Source organism: Mus caroli, unplaced genomic scaffold (genome assembly GCF_978045245.1).
Source record: "Mus caroli unplaced genomic scaffold, Mus_caroli_1 scaffold_18, whole genome shotgun sequence".
NCBI lineage: Eukaryota > Metazoa > Chordata > Mammalia > Rodentia > Muridae > Mus > Mus caroli.
This window is the reverse complement of record NW_028227273.1, coordinates 67,179,555-67,204,635: the sequence shown is the minus strand read 5'-3', so window position 1 is coordinate 67,204,635 and position 25,081 is coordinate 67,179,555. Positions and strand designations below refer to the sequence as shown.

The 25,081-nt window shown below is 41.1% G+C and overlaps 1 protein-coding gene across 2 annotated transcripts in view; it reads left to right on the top strand.

The window, feature by feature from the left end:
* Nucleotides 1–25,081, top strand: part of Crebrf (CREB3 regulatory factor) — a 59,205-nt gene continuing 34,124 nt past the window's right edge. Inside the window, exons 1-4 of one of the 2 annotated variants that reach the window (XM_029471005.2) lie at nucleotides 1–101; nucleotides 21,707–21,904; nucleotides 22,081–22,124; nucleotides 24,525–24,650. In XM_029471005.2, coding sequence (XP_029326865.1) covers nucleotides 24,540–24,650 — 111 coding nt within the window. In that variant the 5' untranslated portion in view covers nucleotides 1–101; nucleotides 21,707–21,904; nucleotides 22,081–22,124; nucleotides 24,525–24,539. The remainder of the gene's footprint in view (nucleotides 102–21,706; nucleotides 21,905–22,080; nucleotides 22,125–24,524; nucleotides 24,651–25,081) is intronic. The other variant, XM_021185961.3, reaches the window with a different exon arrangement.

The window sequence follows — 25,081 nt, the reverse complement described above, 5'->3', positions numbered from 1 at the left end:
GTCAGGAAGGACATAAACAAAACAAACCGAGGCAGCATGGAGACGGGCCGCGGCCGCGTAAGCGCGGCCGGACCCAGTGCCTGAACCGCCTTCAGTCTCAGGTGAGTGCCGAGCGGTCGTACGGGCGGGCGGGATGCGGCGGCAGAGAACCGCGGGTGAGAGGCGCGGGTGCCCGGCTCCGGGAGAGCGGGGCGGGGGCCGCCGGGCCGAGGGCGCGCGGAATGGGGTCGCTGATGCGAGCCGGATCGGGCTGCCCCCGCGGCCGACGGTTATATAAAGGGCGGGCGCGCGCGGGCGGGCGACCCCGTTAGGGCCGTGCCCTTTGCGCTCCCGGGAACCGGGGATCGCGACTGCCGGCAACCGGCCTGTCAGAGCGGCGAGCGGGTGGGAGGGGCCGGGAGGGAGGAGAGGAGAGGGGCGTGTGAGGGAGACCCGCACAGCTAGTGTTCGGAAGGCCCGGGACGGAGGAGCGGACCGGGAGAACTCTGGGCAGGGGCGTCGTGGGGCTGCTGTTCCCCCCGGCCCCTCCCCGGAGGCTGCGGGACGGGGGCCTCCCTCTCGGGATTTGTTTATATGTCCTCTCTAAGCAGCTTGAAAAGCCCGGAGGCGGAGCCCTCGCTGTCGAGTGGCGGCCAATGCTGTCCAATGGAGGAGGCGGATGGGGTCCGTGGCGCCAATGGGCGCAGGGAGGCGGTGCCGCGGGCCCCCCAGTAAGTTAGGTTGTGCTGGGGGTTGGGCCGGCAGGGCGGCCATATTAGATGGGAGGGGACGGGCCTGGGGACGAGGGGGTGCTGTCACTGAGCGGGGCGGAGACGGGGCAAAGGGCGAGGAGCCGAGCCGAGCCGGGCGCGGGCCGGGCGGGCCGGGTGTGGGCTAGAGTCCCGGAGGGACCCGGAAGACGCCCGGAGGAGCCTGACCCGGCTCAGCCGCTCCCGAGTGGAGGCGGCCAGGGAAGTAGCGAGGGCAGTCTAGCCTCCCAGGGGGCGGTTCCTGGGTCTAGATGAAGCTCAGTCTCTGGCTTCTCCTTCTTGGTCGGCCCTCCGCTGCTTGGTAGATCCTGCCGCCAAACCCTTTAATCGCCCTCCTTTAACCCAAGAAAGCAAACCGTTTTGCTATTTCTGAGCAGGCCTGAATCTTAAGACTACCTTAAGGAGGTATTTCTGTAGTTAGGGGTGTGTTTCTATACCATGTCTCCCGTGTAGAGGCAGGCATTCAGAGGAACTTCTGCTTTTCTGGGTATTGCAAAAAAAAAAAAAAAAAAAAAAAAAAAAAAATTGGGACTGGAAAAGCAGACAAAATTGAGTGAGCGGCGTTTCTATCCTCCACCCCCCCACCCCTCCTCCCCCGAAACGTGGATATCTTCCAAAGATCAGGCTCTTGTGTTTCAATTCTTAATATGTCTCCCTTACTCACAGAAATTGGAAGCTAACATACATCAACTTCATGAGAAAACAGCCTTGAGAAAAGTATTTAGGTCTGATGAGTCTTTAGACTTTTGTCTTTCCAGTACCAGCAAGTGAGAAAAAAAATGAAGGTCTGACTTATTTTTTCAAAAGCAGAAATAGGAATTTTTGTAAATTTTGTGACCTATGGTAAAATGATTGTCACTTTAATTCTACTTTAAAATAATTTTCAGTGTTGCCTAGTTTTAAAAAGCTGAGAGATACACCAAAGGGGAAAATGTGGATACAAAATTGGAATTGTTTTGGCACCATATTAGCCTTGTTAAATGCTTTTTAAAGCTTTTAAGATGCGTTTATAACCTGTGACCTCATTCATATTGTCAAAGGTAGCAGGCCATTGATACATCTTTGGTGAAGTACTTAGGAGTAGGTATACATCATAGATATATCACCCTAGGCCGCTCTTCAAGAGTTGAGCTGAAGAATATTAACAAATAGTAAATAAATTTTCATCAACTTTGGTATTGGTTTTATGTGACTGACCCTCAGTTTTGTTAAAACTTGGTAAAAATATAATCCCGGGTTATTTGATATATTTTTAAAATTAGATATAATTTTTAATTTTATTTTTTGTTTGTTTCTCAGGCAGCATTTCTCTACATAGCTCTAGCTGTCCTGGAACTTACTCGTAGACCAGGCTGACCTGGAACTCAAAAAGATTCATTTCCCTCTGCCTTCTCAAGTGCTAGGGTGAAAGGTGTGGGCCACCCCCCCCCCAGCTATATAGAATTTTTATAGTAAGTAAAATATTACTTATATTTTTATCACTTAATGTTGTATTGCTCAGTCCCAAACTATCCTAATGCTACAATCAGTTATGAAAGGTCTGACTAAAGTTAAAACCAAGCAAAGTTGTTTTGATGGTACCTAGAACACTTAGTCAAGGGGTGTTCGTTGTTTTGTTTGAAAAGTTAGTTTTCATTGCTTATGTACTAATTTTTTTCAAGATTTTTTTTTTATTTCTTATGAGTACACTGTAGCTGTCTTCAGACACACCAGAAGAGGGAGTCAGATCTCATTACAGATGGTGAGAAGCCATGTGGTTGCTGGGAATTGAACTTAGGACCTTCCGAAGAGCAGTCAGTGCTCTTAACCGCTGACCCATCTCTCCAGCCCCATGAAGTAATTTCTTTTTTTTGTTTTGTTTTGTTTTTTGTTTTTTTCGAGACAGGGTTTCTCTGTGTAGTCCTGGCTGTCCTGGAACTCACTTTGTAGACCAGGCTGGCCTTGAACTCAGAAATCCGCCTGCCTCTGCCTCCCGAGTGCTGGGATTAAAGGCGTGTGCCACCACTGCCCGGCTGGTAATTTCTTAAGAATGGCAAATATAATACACTAGAGATTATTTTTGGCTAAAATTCTTTCATATGTTTAATATACTTTGGGGTTTACAAAATGTTGTTATGGAGTTAGTGTTTTACTTTGTAGTCCAGTTGGTTTTGAATTCCTGGTCCTCAAGCATTTCTTTCCTGCTGGGACTACAGATAAGTATCACTATGCTCAGGAATTTCTAGTATAGTAAGAATAGAAAAATAGATACTTCCAGAGCAATATTGGGTTCTCCACCTACCTTGACATTTTGTATGTTGTATAACAAACTGAAAAATAAACTTTGATGAAGAAAATAACCTAATAGGTGTAAGTTCTGTTGTAAAAGGGTAACTGATTAAGGTCCTTGGTGGTGGTGACTAAATCCATTGGATAATGTGAAGACGGAGACATTCTATTTAACTGTCGTAGTGTAGTGTAGTAGTTTTTATTTCTTGTGCTGTTCTCCCTCTCCTCCCCACCCCCTGTCCTGGAACTGATCGTGAAGTCTAGTCTGGCCTTGAACCCACAGATATCTGCCTGCCTTTTCCTCCTAAGTGCTGGGATCAAAGGTGTGAATCACCACACTTGGCAGTGTAGTGGTTCTTAAAATAGTAAACTGAATTCACTGTTAGCTTTTAAAACTTAATTTTTAGTCAAGACTGATGATAGGATTTTGAGAGTCATTAGTATAGGCTTATTTCCAGTTAGGTTTGTACGTGGCTGTTTTGGCAAAGGTCTCACTGACTTTTACTACATATAGTAGTGTCTCATTTTAAGGTAAACACATTGGCTGGTCATAAATCTATCACACTATTTTGTTTGGTTCTGTGAGGTAGGGCCTTGCAGTGTTGCCCAGGTTGGCTTTGAACTTCATGATCTTCCTGCTTCAGCTTCATGAATTCCTGGAGTCACAGTGATGTGCCACAGTGCCTAGTTGTTCTAATCATACCAGAACAAGAGTAGTTGAACTTTTCCCTGCGTAGGATTAAATAGTAAATATTGAATAATCTCTGTGGTGGCTGTTCACCTCTGCAGTTTGTATGGTGATGACTGATAAGATAGTATAGAAAATGTATTTGGACTGTATACCAATGAAACTTTATAAGAGGTAAGGTGTGTCTATTAGTAGCCCATGGTCATTGTTAACCTGTTTTTAAAAATATTGCCTTGAGTTTGAAGTTTTTGCAGAGAAATTGCAGAGAATGTGAATACACACTTCAGATAGTATTGGATCAATAGTCTATTGTATATATATCTCCTACCTTGAGAAAGTTTCATTGGATGAACATAGGGCACAATATCCATGTAGATGTTTTGAAACTGTTTAAAGTAGCTATTGGTATATATTAATATAGTCCTGTTTGTTTTATAGGCACCCCACCCCCACCCCATTTCTGAGACTTTCTTTTTGGTATATATTCCAGGCTGGCTTTGAACTGGCCTACAACTTTTGTTGTGTGATGTTTGTTTGTTTGTTTGTTTATATTTTTTGAGATAGTGTCTCCTGTTGGCCAGGTTGAACTCAAATTATGTATCCAGTAATATGACCTTGAATTCCTGATCCTCCTACATCTCCCATTCCAGTAGGGGATTGTAGGTGTACACTACCATGCTTGAGAGAGCCTTGCATTTTACTGGTTTGTGATAATTGGGTGTTGTTGTTGTTGTTGAGACAGGGTCTCTCTTCATAGCCCTGGTTGTCCTGGAACACTAGTCTATGTAGACTAGGCTGGCCTTGAACTCAGAGAGATCTTCCTGCCGCTGCCTCCCAAGTACTTGAGTTAAAGGTATGTGCCACTAAGCTACATCCGGTTTGTGATGATTTTTTTTTAAGATTTATTTATTTATTTATTATATGTAAGTACACTGTAGCTGTCTTCAGACACTCCAGAAGAGGGAGTCAGATCTCGTTACGGATGGTTGTGAGCCACCATGTGGTTGCTGGGATTTGAACTCTGGACCTTCGGAAGAACAGTCGGGTGCTCCTACCCACTGAGCCATCTCACCAGCCCGATTTTTTTTTTTTTTTTATAGCAAGGTCCCTTTTGATTGTGTGTGTGTGTGTGTGGGGGGGAATGGACACAAATCCTTTTTCAAAAAAAAAAACTGTATTGAATTTGTGTGTACAGGTCACATGTGCTACAGTGTGCACAAGAAGATCAGGCACCAGCTTTCAGGAGCTTCTCCTCCTCTTTCCATTGTGTGGGACCTATGAATTATACTTCAAGATTGTCAGGCTTGGTAGCAAGTGCCTTATTCACTGAGCCATCTTGCCAGAGTGTAAAATCATTCTTGCTGGTTTAGTTTGAGTCATACTTTTGGAACAAAGTAGACTAGGAGATTTGCAGAGGACTTCAGTGTTACTTCATGTCTGTAATGCTGTTCTGTTCCATCACTAGCCACTTCTTGTCTGCTTTTCACCAAGTTTATGACTTTTCTTCCCAAACTCTGTATCTGAAGTCACTCTGTAAGCAGTTTTCTAAGCTGCTGTTGATTTACCAGTTCCAGTTTATCCAATTCTTCTTTCCATCTGTCTTTTTTGAGACTATCTCAGGCTAGGCGTGTGCTCTATATAGTTGAAATTGGCCTTGAGGTCCCACTAGTCCTGCCTCCACCTTTCAGGTTCTGTGATTAAAGGCATGAAACACAATGTTTACCTATTTTGTCCTTTCAATACCAACACTGATGTGATATCTTGTGTTAGAGACTTGTGTTTTCAATTAAATATCTTTTCTTTCTTCAGATAGGATCTATGTAATGTAACAGTGCTTGCCCTTGAACTCACAAAGGTCCACCTGCCTCTCTCTCCTTGGTGTTGGGCTTAAAGGCCAGTGTCTTAGTACTTTGCTGAGCTTGCTCATCTTTTAGTTTTTCCAGACAGGGTTTCTCTGTGTAGCGCTGGCTGTCCTGGAACACACTCTGTAGACCAGGCTGGCCCGGAACTCAAGAACTCTAACTGCCTGACTATTGGGTGTGTGTCACTACAGGCAAACACTTGTTGGATGTCTCCATGTGCCTTGAGTATAATACTGTGTCTGAGGGTTTGCTACTGCTTGCTCTTCCTGATGGACCTGTCACCTTCTCTATTGCAGACTTGCTGTTCACTGAGGAATTTGAAACACTACAAGAATAAAACTTAAAAAGAAGTCTTTATTTTTGTGAGGGAGGAGTTAGGGATAGTATGCATTTCTGTTTATAAATTTCTGTGTAGAAGGGCTAGAGAGATAGTTTAGTGGCTAAGAGTACTGGCTGTGCCTGCAGAGGACCCCCCCATGTAGTTCCCAGCACCCACATGCCGCCTCACAACTATCTGTAACTCCTATTTCAGTAGATCGTACACCTCTTTTGGCTGTTCCAGGCACTTCCTACATTTGGAGCAGAGACATACATCCAGGCAAAACACTTGTACACATAAACACAGTAAATACATCTTTTAAATAGAGACTCAGAACACCTTGAAAACAACAAGGCTTAGTGTAGTATAAAGTCAGATGAAGGAGAACTGAGGGGATAGATAGCTAAGTGACTACAGGTGCTTATCACAAGCCTGATACCATGAGTTCAGTCCTCGGGTGGAAAGAGAACAGTCTCCTCTAAGATTTCCTCCGACTTATTTGTTCACTCACACAAAGAAATGTAATAAAATGAAAAAATTTAAAGTCAGACTTTTACAATGTTACTATCTGGTGGTATGTGTGTGTGTGTATGTTTGTATGTATGTGCACATGAGCATGCGCATGGTGCCATGTGTTTGTAATGTATATGTGGATAAAAGTGATACTTTTATTCAAGTGTCTTCCTTAGTCACTCTCAAATTATTTCTGCACTTGAGCATGCATGATGCTTGTGGGCGGGTTGGTTCTCTCTCCCACTTTTATGTAGGTTCTTGGGATTGAACTCAGAGTAACTGGTTTGCACATCAAACACCTTTACCTACTGAGCTATCTTTCCCCCATCACATTTTCTTTCCATTTTTAGCAAAGTGAACAGATTTACTAGGAAAAAGAAAAAAGGATTCCCCAAGAGTGGGAAGGGTGCAAGGGAGATTACTTTGAGACAGAACTCAGAACGTGGAGGTGGCTCGCTGGCTGGCTAGTAAACTCCAGGGAACTGCTTGCCTTCCTCACCACACATAGTCCCTGTTCGGAGCTTACAGTCGCAGCACCAGCACCTGACTTACATAGGTGCTGGGGATCTGATTTAGAGATCCTCTAGCCACTTTAATTCCAAATGCTGGGATTAAAAGCATGCACCATCACCAGTTAGCCTTTTCCAGTAGGTCTTTAAACTGATTTTTTAGTAAGGTTTTCGCCCGTACTCTTAGAAGTGAATTGTCTATGGAGTAGGAGAGAAGATGACAGCTCTATGGTTAGGTTTCTGAGATCTGTGTCTTTTTTTTTTCTTTCCCCTCACCCCAAGCCCCACATGCTCTTAACTTTGATTAGTTGGTCTCTTTTCACAGTGCTTTCTGTTTTGGAGGTGTGTGTGTGTGTGTGTGTGTGTGTGTGTCTAAACTTAGGCCATTTGTTATTTTTCAGCCTCTCGTGCTAGAATTTTAGGAATGTTCCACCACATTTAACTACTGCATTAGTTTTTAGTTTTTCTTTTAGTCTCTGGCTAGTGTCTACCCACACCACCACTTTGCTTCTTTCCCGATGTATAGGTGCTCAGATCCCCTCCTTTCTTTTACAAGGTTTTACTTCTTTCGTCTTGCTTTTTAAATTTTTAAATAATTTTAAATTTTTGTTTCACTTACATATTACCCTTTCTAAATTTACTTTTATTTCTTTTTTTTTTTTTTGGTTTTTTTTTTTTTTTTTTTTTTTGGTTTTTCGAGACAGGGTTTCTCTGTGTAGCCCTGGCTGTCCTGGAACTCACTTTGTAGACCAGGCTGGCCTCGAACTCAGAAATCCACCTGCCTCTGCCTCCCGAGTGCTGGGATTAAAGGCGTGCGCCACCATGCCCGGCTTTTACTTTTATTTCTGTTGCATGTATTTATGAATGTGTACCTGTGTTGCACGTTTGCAATGGTGTGCATGTGGTGGAAACTCAGAGGAGTCAGTTCTCCCTTTCTACAATGTGGGTCAGATCGTCAAGCTTGGTGGACGTCAAGCTCCATTGAGCTGTCCTAGCCAGCCTTCATTTTTTTTAAACTTAATTTTTTTTTTTTTTTTGAGACAGGGTCTTACTATGTAACCTTGCTAGCATGATCACTTGTAGATCAGGCTGGCTAAGAAGTCACTGAAATTCACCTCTCCTCTGAGGACTGGGATTAAAGGAGTGTGCCACTACATATACCTTATTTGCTTTTTGAAAGAGGGACTCATAATGTAACCCAGGTTGGTCTGAAACATTCTGTAGCCCAAGCTGTCCTTGAACTCATGGCAGTCCACCCTTCTGAGTCTCTTGAGTGCTAAGATTACAGGCATGTGCCACCTACTTCTTTAAAATCAGCATTATTAAAGAATATCATATAAATAAATCTTCATTCAGATTCAACACTGCTCTTGCCTACTTCCCCTACCAAGAAAAAAATAGAAGAAAGTTCACAGAATTTTGAGCTTTAATAAATACTACCAATCTAGCCACTGCTGTGACTAAATCTGTAATTCTGTACATAGTTCCTCTTTGGTAGTTAACCCTCTTCTCTCACCACTGGCCCCAGGCATGAAATTGGTTTGTCTTGTTATGGTCAGCAATGGAATTTCCTATACACATAGGCATCTAAGCTGTGACAGGGTTTCTCTGTATAGCCCTGGCTATCCTGGAACTCACTTTGTAGACCAGGCTGGCCTCGAACTCAGAAATCCGCCTGCCTCTGCCTCCCGAGTGCTGGGATTAAAGGCGTGCGCCACCACCGCCCGGCATGCTAGTCTTTTAAATAACTTTTCTAATATTAACCACCTTTTACTTGGCATCTCTGCAGAACTGTTGAAAGAAAATTCATGTAGTTTCCCTTCATAAATTGGCTTTGTGTGAGGTCTGTTGTTTGGAGCGTCTTTCCCCTTAGCCACCTATGTGTAAATAAATGGTCTGGGTAGAAAGTGGGGCAAGCTAAAGAGCACAGTGTGGAGGAAATGTCTCCGCAGGGCTCTGTGATCGTCCTAGCAGTGTGTGCCCGGGGTTGTCTGGTCTGATGCTTACCAGAGAGAGATAGGAGGGATTAGAAACTTTAATTGAAATGTCTACATTAAGTGCTGTGGTTGAATTTAAAATGTTAACCCCTCCCCCAAAAGTAAGCAACCCTTCTGTAGGAACTAAACAGAAACATTCTATGGACATTGGTTTCTGGCTGTGGTCCATTTTGATACTTGTGCTTTAAAATGTTAATTTCTACCTTCAGTTTTATTTACTGTCCAGACAGGGTCTCACATATCTTAGACTATCCTTGAACTCACTATGTATTGAGGCTGATCTTGGAACTCCTGCCTAAATCTCCTTAGTGCTGGGATTACTGGCTTGCACTGCCATGTCTGGTTTATTTGGTTTTAGGGGTGGAACCCAGGGTTTTGTGTACGCTGTGCAAGTATCCAATCTGCCAGCAGAGCTACATTCTCTCTAAGCTACATCCTCAACCTAGTCTTCTGCTTTGAAATGCACTCTCTGCTGGTAGGACTCCTCCCCTTTTAAGTAGCTGAGCATAATAACTCGGTTATTGTTCAAACCCCCAGGTTTACATTTTATTTTATATGCATGAGCTCATCATGGCACATATCTGGAGGGGAAAGGACAACACGTGGGTTCTAGAAATTAGCTTGCAGGTTTGTGAACTGTTTTGTGAATTCTAAGATCATTTTGTTGATTAAGCCAGCATAATTTACAATCACACTCAGAAAACAGAGACAAGAGTGTTTAATAACCTTGAATGGACTGAGTAAATGTATTTTTTAAAATTATAGTTCTTCTCTGCCGTAAAACGTGGTTCTCAACCTTTCCAATGCTACAGCCCTTTAACACAGTTCTTCATGTTGTGGGGACTCCAGCCATAACATTATTTTTGTTACTACTTCATAACTGCAATTTTGTTACTATTATGAATTATAATCTTAATATTTGATATACAGGTTACCTCACATGTGACTCCTGTGAAAGGGTCATTTAGCCTCCAAGGGGGTCTTGACCCACAGATTGAGAACCACTGCCTGAGGAAGGTGGGATTGTAGGCTTGTGTCACAGTCTCGGTTCTGAATAAGTTTCAGGATTAGATTCTGAACTTGGTTTGGGTTTATAACTTTATAACAGCACAATCCCAAGAACTTGATTAAATGCCAAAGAAGGAATCTGAGAAAATGGCCTTCATTTATTGTCTTTTTTTGTGTTCTGGCTATACAGTTTAATACAGAATTACAATATCTCTGCAAAGTAAGATGGAGCAGTTCTTACATAAAAAGGCAATTAAATGTCTGGAATGATGTTCCCAATATTTACTTAAATAGAACCCTTTCCTCTCATGGTGATTAATCACAACATTTTGGAGGCTGAAGCATAAGGATCATTAGTTTGAGACCAGACTGGCTATGCAATAGTGAGGCTGTCTTACAAAAAGAATAACAACAACAAAAGAAAAGTAAACTGAAAAGGGAGGAAGACTAGGCTAGCCAGTAGCCTGTTCTACATAGTAGGCTACATAGTAAGACCCTGACTCAAAACAAACCAACCCAGTTTTTTTGCATGGTAGTTGTTAGGATTGTCTTTGTTTGAGCTTTTCTTTGTTTTGGTTTTTTGAGACAAGGTTCACTCTGTAGCATAAGCTGGCCCAGAACCTGGGATCCTGGAGTTGGAATTAGAAGTCGTTGTAAGGTTTCTGATCTGGGTTTTGGGAATCCCACTCTAGACATAAGAGCTGCTGAGTACTCTTGACCAGGGAGCCATCTCACCAGCCTCAGTTTCCCACCCCATGAAAATTTATTTTTGTGTGTGTATATATCTGTGTATGTCACATGAATGTGGGTTTTGATGGAGGCAGTTGTGAGCAATTCAAAGTGGGTGCTAGGACCCAAGCTTCAGTCCTCTGGAAGAGCCCCAAACTATTATGTTCTCTCTCTAGCTCATAGAGTTAGTATTTGAGACAGGGTCTTAATTTAGTGCATACTGAAACTCAAGAAAGATGGCTTGAAATCATCATGCTGCTGCTGGTGCCTCTGCCTCTCTCTAGTGTAAGAATTTCAAGTATAGGCCACTATGTCCATCTTAAGCAGAGTATTTAATCTAGAATCTCCTTATCATAGAAGTCGTTCTGGGCACTAAGCAAAACAACACTCAGCTTTTGTCTTTCAGTTGAGAAGAGGTGACTGCAAACTTGATTCTGCAGTCCTCTAGCCCTGTGTCTAACCTGTCACAGACCCTGTTGCTGTAGTGCCAGGCTCATGTTACAGCTTGTGCTAACATGGAAAAGTGCGAAATCTGAAAAAGAGGGAAACAGTGAGTTTTGAAGAGCAGCCCAAGTCACTGAGGACAAGAGTACTAGAGTTGTGAAGGTGCCTTCAGGTGTCTCCTTGTCTTGCTACACTACTGTTCTTAATCAGTTTCTCTTCCTGTTTTCTGTAGCTTTCTGTAGAACAATTGAGAAAGCCATCTGTTAAGGGAGATGGATTATTTTAAACAGTCTGAACAAATGATATCTATGTCAGTTCTAAGCAAGGGTTGAGTTGGTTTTCTACGTTTTAAATCTTATTCCTTCACCCTTTACTTCTTAGATAAGAATTATTGCAGGTCTCTAAAATCAACTCAAGGGTTCTAGGAATTAAAAAATTTAAGAGTTCGACTTTTAATATTTTTTCTATCACATATTAGTATTTTAAAGACAAATTAAGAAGCTGTTATAAGATGCTTTGGCACACATACAGAGTGCTCAGTAAGTTAGTACTGAATGTTAGACTTCTCTCTGGTGACCTCATTGAGTATGAAAGTCAGAGTGCTTTACCTCTGATTCATTGTCCCCAAGGATCTTTGGAGATTTTTCATTCATTGTCAGCCAAGCTTCCCAGTTTCTGTTATTGGTTTTGGTACTATAGTGAAATAGACAAAAGGAATATGATGATTAGTTTCAGAGGCATCTGTCAGTGAAAGCAGGGAAGAAGAAAAACATGAACAAAATACACAAACCAAAGTCTCACTGTTGGAGAGCCTTAGGGGAAGTGAAGTTGGATTGTAAGCATCTCAAGGGTGCCAGGGAAGCTGGTGAGGTCAGTATAATATTCATGTTTAGTTAAAGTGGACAATAGGGGTGGGAAGATCGTTTCACTTGTTATCTTGAATATTTCAGATATTACAGAAGACTTTGGAGTACAGTGCTAAGTAAGATCTGGCAGGCAAGGGAGATTAACTTCAAAATAGGCCTCTTGTCAGGTGTGATAGCACATACCTGTAATCTAGCATCCAACTGGCACAGGCAGAAGGATTGAGTCAAGATCAGCCTAAGATTCTTTAGGGAAATAGGACAGTGGCTGGTGGCTGGCATGTACCTTTAATCCCAGAGAGGCAGAGGCAAGAGGATCTTTGTGAGTTGGCCAGCCTGGTCTGCATAGTGAGATCCAGTCCCAGGCCAGTAAGGTTATACAATGAAACCTTGTCTCAAAATAACAAAAGTAGAAGTAAAGCCTAAGGACTAGAGAGAGAAAAACTGGATAGGCAAATGTTAGAATGATTCAAGGTAATGAGCGCCAAGTAAAGATTACATTCCATGGATGTCTTTGTGTGCTTAGTAGGTCTTTATTAATGAATCAGCAACATGATTTAGTAAGATGGTCAGGGAAGAGTTGAAGCTAAGATCAGTCCTCTACACCCGATTGTCAGAGAGAGAGAGAGAGAGAGAGAGTTCTGTTTTATAGTAGGAGTACTTTGATGGAATTGCTGGCACAATACCTGTGAGGTGGTGGGCTATTAGCACAGAGATACCCTAGCTGAAGGTGGTAGGCACATGTATGTGTATGTAGAGGTTGAAGGGAATTTGGGAATCATTTAGACATTGGGGAATTGAGAGTACAGTGTCTGTAGTGGTAGGTTTGTTCAGAGGCATCATTTAGTTAATGACCTTAGGCAGATCTCTTTCTCTTGCTGAAGTGTGTTTTTAAAATTAGTATAAAATAGACAACATGGGAAAGTGATGAACTTTCACCAGTATAATTTTACCAAAACAGTGACTCCTGTTATTTCACTAGATTCTAACATGTACTTTGAATCTGTAAACAGCAGTACAACTATAAACTGAATATTTTGTCAATAGCGATCACTAAGAGTAGCTAGGTTAGAAATGAAGTCTCTGCTTCTGTCAAGAATTTACCCCGCCCTTGTGCTCTGGACCAGGTTAAATAGAAAACACAGGCTCTATGGAACTCCCCTAATGTCTTCTAGTCATGAGTTTTTAGAAATAAGAAGGAGCCCTCCAATCTAACTTAAATTGATTCATTAATGTCTTCCATATTGCTTAAAAGGGCCTTTAGCCTTCCAAAGAAACTGAACAAAGTGTGAGAAGTCTTCAAGACTTCAAGGAGAGCAATCACTGTTTTGTTTTAAAGGAAAAAAGATTATTATGTGTATGAATGGTTTGCCTACGTATATGCATTTGCACTGTGCATGTGCCTGGTGCCCACAGATGTCAGATGAGGACTTTGGATCCCTTGGAACTCCTGGGTTACAGATGGTTGTGTGCCACCATGATAGTGCTGAGAACTGAACCTCTGTAATAACGTGTTTCTTTTGTTGTTTCATCTTTCAAGACACAGCTTCTCTTTGTGGCCCTGGCTGTCCTGGAACTTTGTAGACAGACTGTCTAAAGATCTGCCTGCTCTGCCTCCAGAGTGCTGGGATTCTAGAGAGGCATGTGCCACCACCGCCTCGCTAACAAGTGCTGTTAACCACTGAGCCATCTCTCCAGCCCCAAGAGAAAGCACCTTTGAGACCTGAAGATACTCTTAGTTCCTAGAAATTTTCAGCAAAATGTGGCTTTCATTCTTCTTATTTATATTTTTTGGTTGCAAACCTAGTTCAGCCCCTGTATTTTTAAAATTCTGTGAAGCTAGTAGAATATTTGAATTGACTTCAATAAAGGGGTTTACAGGGTAGCAGTGCAGAAGGAGCACAGTGGCTCAATACTGTTTGGGCTACTCAAGTGACCTTTTGATCTTCATTTTTAATATTTATTCTTCAAGAATTTCATACACTTATACACTGCATTTTTATCATACTAATCTCAACTCCTCTCCAGTCCACTTCTCTGATCTTAAAAAAATTAATATGTATCTAATTTATTTTCTTTGTCTTGTTTTGCCTTGTCTGTCTCTGAGATCTACCAGCAGTAGAACTTGAGAAATAAACAATGAGAGTCTTATGATAATAATTCTTGATATAATCCGTAATTGTCTATTTGGGGATTTACATGTCTGTAAATTCTTGAGTCTAAAGGACTCTAGCAAAGTGTAAACTGTAGTGAAGTTCTTCCACAAGGCAGGACTGTGTTGTGTGGGACTCTTGACCTTGCCCTTGCCCTCAGTGCATCCTTGCAAAAGAGGCCTTTGCTTTGTCAATGGTCTAAGTCTTGTGACCTCTTAGCTCTGCTGTATTAGCAAGCAGTGGCTAAATTAATAATGTCTAAAGGATTATTTTGACCAGAGTAGAGTAGTTTTCAAAAGGGAAAGAATTGTTAAAGAGAGTGACTGAAGTGTAGCAGGATGGAACCATGTGTGGCAGGTGGGCTCTGGTTTGCTACGGTACTTAGATGACTGGTAAGCTGCTTTTCTTTCCAAACAAGGGAATTCTGTGGTTCACCCATTGTATAACCTTTATACATATCCAAATCAATAGTTTAGCCTTCTGCTTTACCGTCTCCTCTTCCTCTGTTCCCCTGTTTTTACTTTCCTTCCTTCACATGTTTCCTAACTTTTGTTCCTTTGTTCCCTTCCTTTCTTCCTTTAAGCCTCTGGAAAAATCCTATTTAAATTAGTTATTGGGAAAGTTCCACCCATTGTTTGTTTTTATGAGCTGGGATCTCTCAATACATAACCTGGCTGGTCTGGAACTTTTGTATAAACAGGGCTGGCCTCACACTCACAAAGATTTTCCTACCTCTGCTTACTGAATGCTGGCATAGTAGATGTGAGCAATGTACTTTAGAATGGCTAGTGTGTATAGTTTAAAGATAACAGATACTAAGACCTCTGTTATCAGGTGGGAAAAAATCTTGAATACAGACTAGTAAAGATTAGGACAGATCAAAATAAACAGTGGTCTGTGAATTACATAATAGTATATAATGCATTGGTATTTCTTGCCTAAAATACTTAGAAATTTGTGCACATACCTTCCAGTATTTTTTGGTTTATTCACTATAACAAGGAATTGAAACCAATTTAGTTGTCCATCAACAAGTAAATGGATAATGAAAATCTGGTGCATACTGTATTAAGGCCACACAATCTCAGAAAGAAGGAATCCACATGTCTTCTCATCAGTTCCTAGCCTGTATGGGTATAACACAGAGGACATCAAGAAAGGTCAAATATGTGATAAGAAAGAATGGAACTCAAGTAATGGACACATGAGTTATGAGAAAAGGTAAAAAGCTAGAAAGCTAATTGTTTTTCTAGTTTTAACTGTCATAGACTTTTTTATGTGTGATGGATAAGTACATAAAAATATAATAATTTTAAAAAAGATTTATTTATTTTATGTATATGAGTACACCATTGATTTCTTTAGACACACCAGAAGAGGGCATCAGATCCCATTACAAATGGTTATGAGTCACCATGTGGTTGCTGGTATTTGAACTCAGAACCTCTGGAAGAGCAGCCAATGCTCTTAATCACTGAGCAATCTCTCCAGCCCAATATAGTAGATTGTTAAAGTGTAAATCCAAAGTGAATCTCAAAGCTTCAGCATGGTTGCTCTAACTCTGCTCATTGAGATGGATAAACTTCAAGTCTTTCTAATCTTTCTGTGTGATATCTTTTATTTACAAGTTCTTTATAATATGTTACTAATAACAGCTTAAAATATAAAATACATTTGTTATGGGTTCTCATTGTGTGATCCTGGCTGATCTGTTAATTGCTGTGTTATTATGGTTCACCTCAAACTTAATGCCAATTCTTCTGCCTCTGCCTCATGCATGAGTGCTGGGATTACAGGCATGAGCCAGCATTCCTGGTACCATTTTACCATTTTTAAGTGTGTAATTGTCAGTGTTGTATAGCCATCACCATTTTTTTCCAGAACATTTTATATGTGCCATTTTAAACAGAAACTGTCCATTAAACCACAACTTCTAGCCCCTGGCAACCCCCATTCTACTTCCTATCTTTATGAATTTTTTCTGTTCTAGGCTTGTGATATTAGTGGAGTCATACAGTTGTCCTTTTGTATTGGACTTATTTTACTTCACATACTGTGTTGATGGTTTGTTGTAGCATCTGTTAGAATAGCATACATCTTTATGGTCAAACAATATTCTGTTGTGTGTCCATGCATGGCTATTTCAGTTGTTTTCATGTCTTGGCTCGTGTGTTTAATTTAATGCTGTTCTGAATGTGGGAGTGCACATCTATCTGGGTTTTGCTGTTTAAGTCGAGAATAGAGTTGCTGGATCATGTGATAATCCTTTAACCTTTTTGAGGAACTGCCAGATTCTCCCTTACCATCTTTGTCATTCTGCATCTCTACCAGCAAACAGTTCATGAGGGTTCTGATTATTCCTGTCCTCTTCGACACTTGTTATTTTTCTTTTTTTCGAGACAGGGTTTCTCTGCGTAGCCCTGGCTGTCCTGGAACTCACTCTGTAGACCAGGCTGGCCTCGAACTCAGAAATCCACCTGCCGGGCTGGTGAGATGGCTCAGTGGGTAAGAGCACCCGACTGCTCTTCTGAAGGTCCAGAGTTCAAATCCCAGCAACCACATGGTGGCTCACAACCATCTGTAACGAGATCTGGTGCCCTCTTCTGGAGTGTCTAAAGACAGCTACAGTGTACTTACATATAATAAATAAATAAAAAAAAAAAAGAAAAAAAAAAAAAGAAATCCACCTGCCTCTGCCTCCCAAGTGCTGGGATTAAAGGTGTGCGCCACCACTGCCCGGCTACTTGTTATTTTTCTTCTTTTTTTAGATAATAGCTATACTATTGGGTGTGTCAAAAATTTTAAATGTTGTTCCGGTGATGTTGAATGACTCAGAAAGCACTTTATCACTTACTGTGAGGAGCTATTTTTAAGTTATTAAAAGGAGTCAGTGGCCTAAAACAAGGCAATAAAAAGGAGTTCTGACTGTATAGTATCTGCTTCCTCATTCATAAGCTATTACATTTATAAAGAGGGCTTTCTGTGTATATGTGTGTGTTTCTTTCCTTTTTATCTTAAGAGACAGACTGACTTATTATGTAGTCCAGATTAGCCTGGAATTTGAGCTGTGATCCCTCTGCCTCAGTCCCCAAGTGTTGGGATTATTGGCATGAGCCACCACGGTTCCAATAGTCTATAAAGAGGCTTCTATGTTTCTTGATGTGACTAGAGAGTATAGCAAAACTCAGGAGATGGTCTTGGGGCTCAGCAGTGAACTCTTGGATTTGCTTTTGACGTCATTTATGATGAGTAGTTTGCAGAGAACTAGGAATGAGCTTCTGTAAGATGACCTTTGACTGTGTGTACTGTCTTGTTTTAGCTGTTGCCTTGTCTAACATCCATAGTAAGCCTTAGCATATGTTTGGAGAATGAAAAGTCTGAGAGCAGGGACAGGGCTGTGAAAGAGAGTGGAACTATCTTCTTGGTGTACTGTTATTGCTCAGTGTTTACTGACCCCACTGCCTTAGAGAACTGGCTCTCTGGTGCAGAAGTGATTATGATACCTAGAAAATGTTGCTGAATATTTTTTTGAAACCCAAGTACAAAAATTCTATTGACAGATATTCTGATGGTGCAGTTTTGTCTCTGATAAACACACACATACACAACTGTCGTGAGAACTGGAAAGCCAGTGTGCTATAAGCAAAAGAAGGAGTTACTGGAAAACTTGAACTTTTTCCTTGTTTGTATTTTATCTGGAAATAGTAGTCTTTGGGGTCTGGAGGAAAGTTTCATGAACAATTTTAGGAAATGGCACGTGTTGTGTTCAGCTCTTAAGATGTACAGTGCACAGAAGCTCCTTAAAGTTCTGAGGAGTCCCATAGTGATGGCCGTAGGTAGTTTTGTTCAGTGTTTTCCAAACCATAACTGTCCTCTGGTTGAGTAAGTATACCTTGTAACAAGTATTTTAGCCACATTTTGAGAAATTATAACCCTTGATTTTGATGTATTTTGATATAAAAAATTTGAATATTTTTGAGACCCATGAAGTGTAAACATTCCCTTAAGTTCAAGTTAGACCTTCCCTTAAGTGTTATTCTGCCATCTTTTTAGTACCTGGGCTTTTTCAAGACTCAGCAGATACTAATGACCCATTTTTAAATGCTGGTCATTATCGGGGTACAATTTTAGAGCAGTGTCTCATTATGGGAGATGCTGTGTGTTGGTGAATGCTATAGAATAGATACCTTATCTTTTCTTCCACTCTTGTTACACTGTTAAAGTAAAATCACCCACATCGCAGATCTAAATGGTAAGGCTTTATTTTATTTTAAGACAAGGTCTCTTGCTATGTAGTCTTGGCAGTCCTGGAACTCACTAGAAATCTGCCTACCTGTCTTCTAAGAGTTGGTATTAAAGCTGTGTGCACAGGCCCTTTCAATTTTTTGTGTCTGTGCATGCCAGAGTGTACACATGGATGTTGGAGGGCAGCTTTGTATAATCACTTCTCTCCTTCCACTCTTATGTGGGTTCTGGGAATGGAACTCAGGCTTGAGAAGCAAGTGTCTTAGCCCTTTGAACTATCTGGTCAGCCCTTTAATTAGTCCTTAAAGTTAGCGTATAAAGTAATGGGTCTCATTACATCACCTTTGTACATATGTGTAATTATACTTTGTTCATCCCCCCCCCTCCATTGTTCTACCCCATTCCGGCCTTTAAATAGTCTCCTTTCTGCTTGTTTCCTTTCTTTCTTCCTTCCTTTTCTTTCTTTCTTTCTTTTTTTTAAAAGATTTATTTATTTATTATATGTAAGTACACTGTAGCTGTCTTCAGACACACCAGAAGAGGGCATCAGATTTCGTTATGGATGGTTGTGAGCCACCATGTGGTTGCTGGGATTTGAACTTCGGAAGAGCAGTCGGCGCTCTTAACCACTGAGCCATCTTGCCAGCCCCCTCCTTTCTGTTTTCATGTCATGTTTTTCATTGCCTTTTTTCCCTGTCTCTGAGCTAGACTTTTGCTGTGTATACCTTCTAGGCTGACTTTAAATTCACTACTCTCTGCTGCAGGTTTTCTGGGTACCTGACATTACAGACACGACATCTCACCAATTAGGTTTTATCTTGTCTTTTCCTTTCCTTTTTTGTTTTTGTTTTTGTTTTTTTTTATTCTTTTTCCATTTATAGATGACCCAATGCTATGTAATGTACAAGTGAAAATTGTGTCTGACTGAGTTGCCCTCTTCTGGCTGCTCTGTTAGTCTGGGCTGTTCAGGTGGCATTATTAGTAGACACCAGTAAGTATGTATTGACTAGGATTTTTATTTCTTCCCAGTTTCAAACCCTGGTGTTCGTAATGATAAGTTTGAGGTTTTAGAAAGTAGCAGCCCCAAATTCAACTGATGTAGACTACCAGGATTTTACTTTTGATAAAATTTGATGTACATTTGATTGAGTGGCATGGCATGAAGGAGTTGTCTTGGAACTAAATAATGGATTTGGAAAAGATGACATGACTTTCCCCCAGGAGTCGGGTGGGAAGGTCAGAGCAGGACCAGGCTGCACACCTGTAGGGCTGAGCAAGAGCAGGTTACCTAGCGAAAGCGTGTCTGGCAACTGTGCGCATAAGTTTTCAACCTTCCTAATGCTGCCTGCAACAGTTCTCATGTTGTGCTGACTATTATCCATAAAAATATTTTGATGCTACTTTAAAACTGTAATTTTGCTACTGTTACGAACTATAATATAAATATTCTTGGAGGTAGACCTTTGCCAAAGGTCAAAGGAATCAAGACCCACAGGTTTGAGAACCACGGCTTTAGACTGTTGCACTGGGGTGAAAGGCATTGCTGACTGTTTCTGGGCCTACCTTGCCAATGTTTCCTCAGCTGGACCAGTGTAAGTAGGAGTGAGAGAGCCCAATGGAAGGGCCAGCAGACATCCAGGAAATACAAATCACTGTCAATTCATTAGCCTAATTAAGTGAACAATTAGCATTCCTTCTCCACACTCATTTGTTCAAAACATCTTTGAAATCAGAGCCATGTACCATTCTTACCCTCTAATCTGCTGAGTGTGAGAACTGCAGAAGGCAGTTCAACTTAAGAAGTGATGGCATTTTTTCTTTTTATTTATTTGTTTTTGTTTTTGTTTTTTGAGACAGGGTTTTTCTGTGTAGCCCTGGCTGTCCTGGAACTCACTCTGTAGACCGGGCTGGCCTCGAACTCAGAAATCCCCCTGCCTCTGCCTCCCAAGTGCTGGGATTAAAGGCGTGCGCCACCACCGCCCGGCCCATTTTTCTTTTTAAAGAAGTGACATTCTGTCTGGACTGTAGAGCAAGACCAGGACACTGGTTCTTAGCCCCTGTGGAGTCCAGGAGAGCATATTAAAGTGCACTGCTGAACTCCACCGTTCCAGTGTGCGTTCTGGTGGTGAGATTAGGGCCTGGGATTCTGTATTTCTAATACATCCAGGTTGATGATGTTGGTTCTAAGATTATACCCCAATAGTCACATTTTGGAGAGGATGAAGGTGGGTGTAGCTTTTCAGTTTCTTTACATTAAGGTTTTCATAAGCAAGGAAAGAAAGCTTCCACCTCTTTAAGACCCCATGCCAAGTGCTTATAGTCAGCTTAACTCAACCCTTGGAAATACTGTGCAAAGTAGCTCTTGTTCCATTTACCATATGCATGCCATTAAAAATGGACTAACTTGGTCTTTCTTTGGGAGCAATAGCTCCTAAGTATACTTTATGAGGGAACTGGACTGGGCAATAAGTAGAGAGCTCCTTGCAGCCTAAAACAGTAATTTTTTTTTTAAAGATTTATTTATTTATTATATGTAAGTACACTGTAGCTGTCTTCAGATACCCCAGAAGAGGGCATCAGGTCTCATTACAGATGGTTGTGAGCCATCATGTGGTTGCTGGGATTTGAACTTGTGACCTTCAGAAGAGCAGTCGGCGCTCTTAACCGCTGAGCCATCTCTCTCCAGCCCAGTAATTTTTAAAGGACAGCTTTTACACATATATAAATCATACATAATGTTGATGAATCTACAAGTATTACATTTACTGTAGAGGATATGTCAAATTCTCTGTTTATTCATGTCAGTTGTGTAGGTTATAAGATCTATAAACTGTAGATCACTTTATAGTCGATGATTATACAGTAAAATGTTAAGATTTATTTCTTCACAACAATGGTAAAGGGAATAAAAACTTGACAAGAATTAATATATCTTTCAAATCATAGGAAAGATAAGGATATATTAAAGTTTTTTTTTTAAATACTGTTACTAATTTACTTTTTTTACTTATCTTTTTGATAGAGTTTTTCTGAATAGCCTGGGCTGGCCTAAAACTTGTTTTGTAGTTCAGGATAGCCCAGCCTTGTGATCTTCCTGTCTCATCTCCAGATGCTGCCCCACACACATTAGGTGCATGCCATTGTTTTCAGTTGCTAGTTGGTTATTGACAAACCTTATTTCAGAAATAAACAATGTTTAAAGGGTATATTTCAGAATAGTAGATATTACAGCATAACGAAATTCTTGAAAATTCAACTCTAAGACTTATTTAAAGCACAGTGTCATTTATTAATGTTCATTTGAAAGGTCAACTTGTTTTCAGTGGAGCTCAGTGAAGTTACTTTCTGTTATTTGACAGAACCGCAAATTTATTTTTTTAAAAAGTGGTGACCCAAGCAGTTGAACTGAAGTGAAGGTATCTGGGAAAATCTGCTGTTTATTGTGAAAATCATCTTTGATCTTGGAACTAAAAGTAAAGCTGGAAAGGAATTTACAAACAAGAAAAAGAAGAAGTTTGGAATTGGACTCACAGGATCTGGGCTTGGAAATGCCTCAGGTAAATCCCATGTGGAGTAGTGTACAGTGTGATTCTCTGTGATGATACAAAGGGCATGGGGTTGCTGCTGGAAGCCTTCTGCATCTTAACACAGCTTGTCTCACTAACTTCAAAGACAGCTTATTTCTGTCCTTAACTAGATGTGAGTATGTGCTCTTTGGTTTCCTTATTTGCAGTAGCCTTGAAGATTTCAGTGAGCTTGACACAAGCAGCATGGTGGGTAAGTAGGCTACTTGCTAAACCTGCTGGCCTTACGAGGACAGAATGAATTACCCGAAAATTTAATCTGCCACCCAAACCCTATTTTTGGTATTCTAATATTTTGCTTCCCAACTTTCCCATTTACAAGAGTTGACAAGTGGTGATTTTTGTCTCACACATAGAAGTACACGCATTTGTATGTTCTGTAAATGCATCCAAGAGTGGTATATTCATATTCTTATACCTTAACCCCCCCCCGACATCCAAGCACATACGTACGTACGTACGTGCGTGCGTGCGTGCGTGCGTGCGTGCGTGTGTGTGTGTGTGTGTGTGTGTATTTGTATGTGTATGTGTATGTGTATATGTGTATGCATGTGTCTAGCTTTTCTTTCTGTTGACCTGGTCTTGCTGTATAGGTGAAGCTGGCTTCAGTTTCACAATCTTCCTGCTCTGGCCCTGAAAATGCTGGAATCATAGGCGTACAGTACCACATCAGGCTGAGACAACTCCTTTTTTTTTTTTTTTTTTTTTCCCGAGACAGGGTTTCTCTGCATAGCCCTGGCTGTCCTGGAACTCACTTTGTAGACCAGGCTGACCTCGAACTCAGAAATCCGCCTGCCTCTGCCTCCCGAGTGCTCGGAGACAACTCCTTTGTATTGGTCTCTTTGAGTTTGAAGCAATCACTGAAATAAAAACCAGGAGCTTATATTTTCTTATCCAAACTTTCTCTTATTTCTATTCATGCTTGATTTTCACAACCACCTACCCACCCACCCCCCAGTTCGAGTACTGGGAAGAAATGTAGAAATAATAAGCAGGTAGAGACTTCTAAGTAGGAACCCCTTGGGCACAGGGATCAAAAAAGAGCTACGATGGCTTGGTGACTCTGCAGCAGAGGTTAACAAGGAAGACTTGGTAACTGAGACTTAAAGGACTAGAAGCCGCTTCCATCCCAACTTCTTTGCCCAAAGAGCCACAAACAAGGTGTGGTCTTCTATCTATTGGCTGCTTGAATTAGGACTCTAAAACTTGTTGGCTTAAGCTAAATTTTTGTAAAAAGAAAGGTCTCAGTTTTGGAGGGTCTGGCAAAAATGAAACAAATCTGAGCACATGTGATGTGGGAGTACCTAGAACAGAGAAGGCAGGTCAGGGTGAGAAGAGGAGGAGTAAGTAGGTAAGCCTCTAATGCTTATAAAACTCTTGAAACTTGTGGGAAACTTAAGTTGGATGTGTTTAGTTCTTGCAGTTAGAGTTCAGAGTGTGGCTTCTCTTTTAGTTGAGCCAAGGTGTGTAGCTGAAGTGGTTTGGACAGGTGATGAACTGTAAAAGGCAGAGAGGAAAAGAGTAGAGCAAGTCCATATTTCTAGCCATGTCTTAGAGACTTAGGAGGCTATTGTTTTCTTCCTGTTGGTTGGACTGAAAATATCTAAATTGGGCTGGCAAGATGGCTCAGTGGGAAAAGAAAGGCTCTTGCGACAGAGCATGATTGGCTTGCATTTAGTTTCCCAGACCCTCAAGATGAAAAGAGAAAACTGACTTCAGCAAGTTGTCCTGTAACTTCCACATCCCCTCCCCAAACTTACAGAAAGATACCCAGATGTTCTTTGTTTGGGGAAGTAAGACACTGAACTCAGGAATATAGTATAGGTCTGACTTACTTTTGCTGCAGTCCTCAGAAAATAGGAGGACATTCTCTTCTTTAGGGTAATTAGAATAGAGTCTTGTTAGAGAAGGTTTTTTTGTTTTTTTGGGGGGGGTTGTTTTGTTTTGTTTTGTTTGTTGTTGTTGTTTCTGAGACAGGGTTTCTCTGTGTAGCCCTGGCTGTCCTGGAACTCACTTTGTAGATCAGGCTGACCTCGAACTCAGAAATCCCCCTGCCTCTGCCTCCCAAGTGCTGGGATTAAAGGCGTGTGCCACCACACCTGGCAAGAAGGATTTTAAGAAATATTTATATACCTTAAAAAATAAAGAGTCCAATGTTGTATTCTGACTCTAGTGCCCAAACCTCAAGTTTTAGAAGTTAAGATTTACAGTTCTGATATTTTTATCTGTTCTGATTTTATATATATATATCTTAGCTCTTTTCCTCATAGAGGTCCAAGTTCATTGCTAGGAAAGCTCTTGGTGTGCTACACAAAAGAGACAGGGTTCTTTCTTTCTTTCTTTCTTTCTTTCTTTCTTTCTTTCTTTCTTTCTTTCTTTCTTTCTTTCTTTCTTTTTCTCTCTCTCTTTTTTTTTTTTTTTTGGTTTTTCAAGACAGGGTTTCTCTGTATAGCCCTGGCTGTCCTGGAACTCACTTTGTAGACCAGGCTGGGAGACAGGATTATTTCTTGAAGTTAATTATGTACTGAGGTATGTGTAGTAAGTTGGGCTTGAAGCTGTATGTAAATGAAATGTGGAAATGGTTTTGTTGTAGCCCAGCGTAAGCGGAATGGACCCGCCTTTTGGGGATGCCTTTCGAAGCCACACCTTTTCAGAACAGACTCTGATGAGCACAGATCTCTTAGCCAACAGTTCTGATCCAGATTTCATGTATGAGCTGGTAAGCAACATTTTTTTTTTAGTTTAATTGATTTGAATCAAAATGATGATGCAGAGTTTTTGTTTATGAATGTCTGAAAAGAGAAAAGAATGTTCATGATGTGAAGCCTCACTCAGGTAAAACCATTCCCCAAGAGGCTGAAGGAGGAGGATTGTGGGGGCCACACAGATCTGGTTTTAAGAAAAGGGACGTGACTAGGGGCTGGGTTTGATTCTTGTGACTAAGTCTGGTAATTTTAAAAAGATACCCAAATTGATGAAAGTAGTATATGAAGAGATTATCTGTCCAGTTGTTCACGAGGAAAGTAAGCTGTGTGTGTATATAGTACAGTAAACTGCTGAAGGGCTTTTAAGCTCACAAATTAAGAAATGATATGTGCACAAGATGTATGGCAGAGATGATGAGACAAATTAGCCACTATAAGCAGTGTC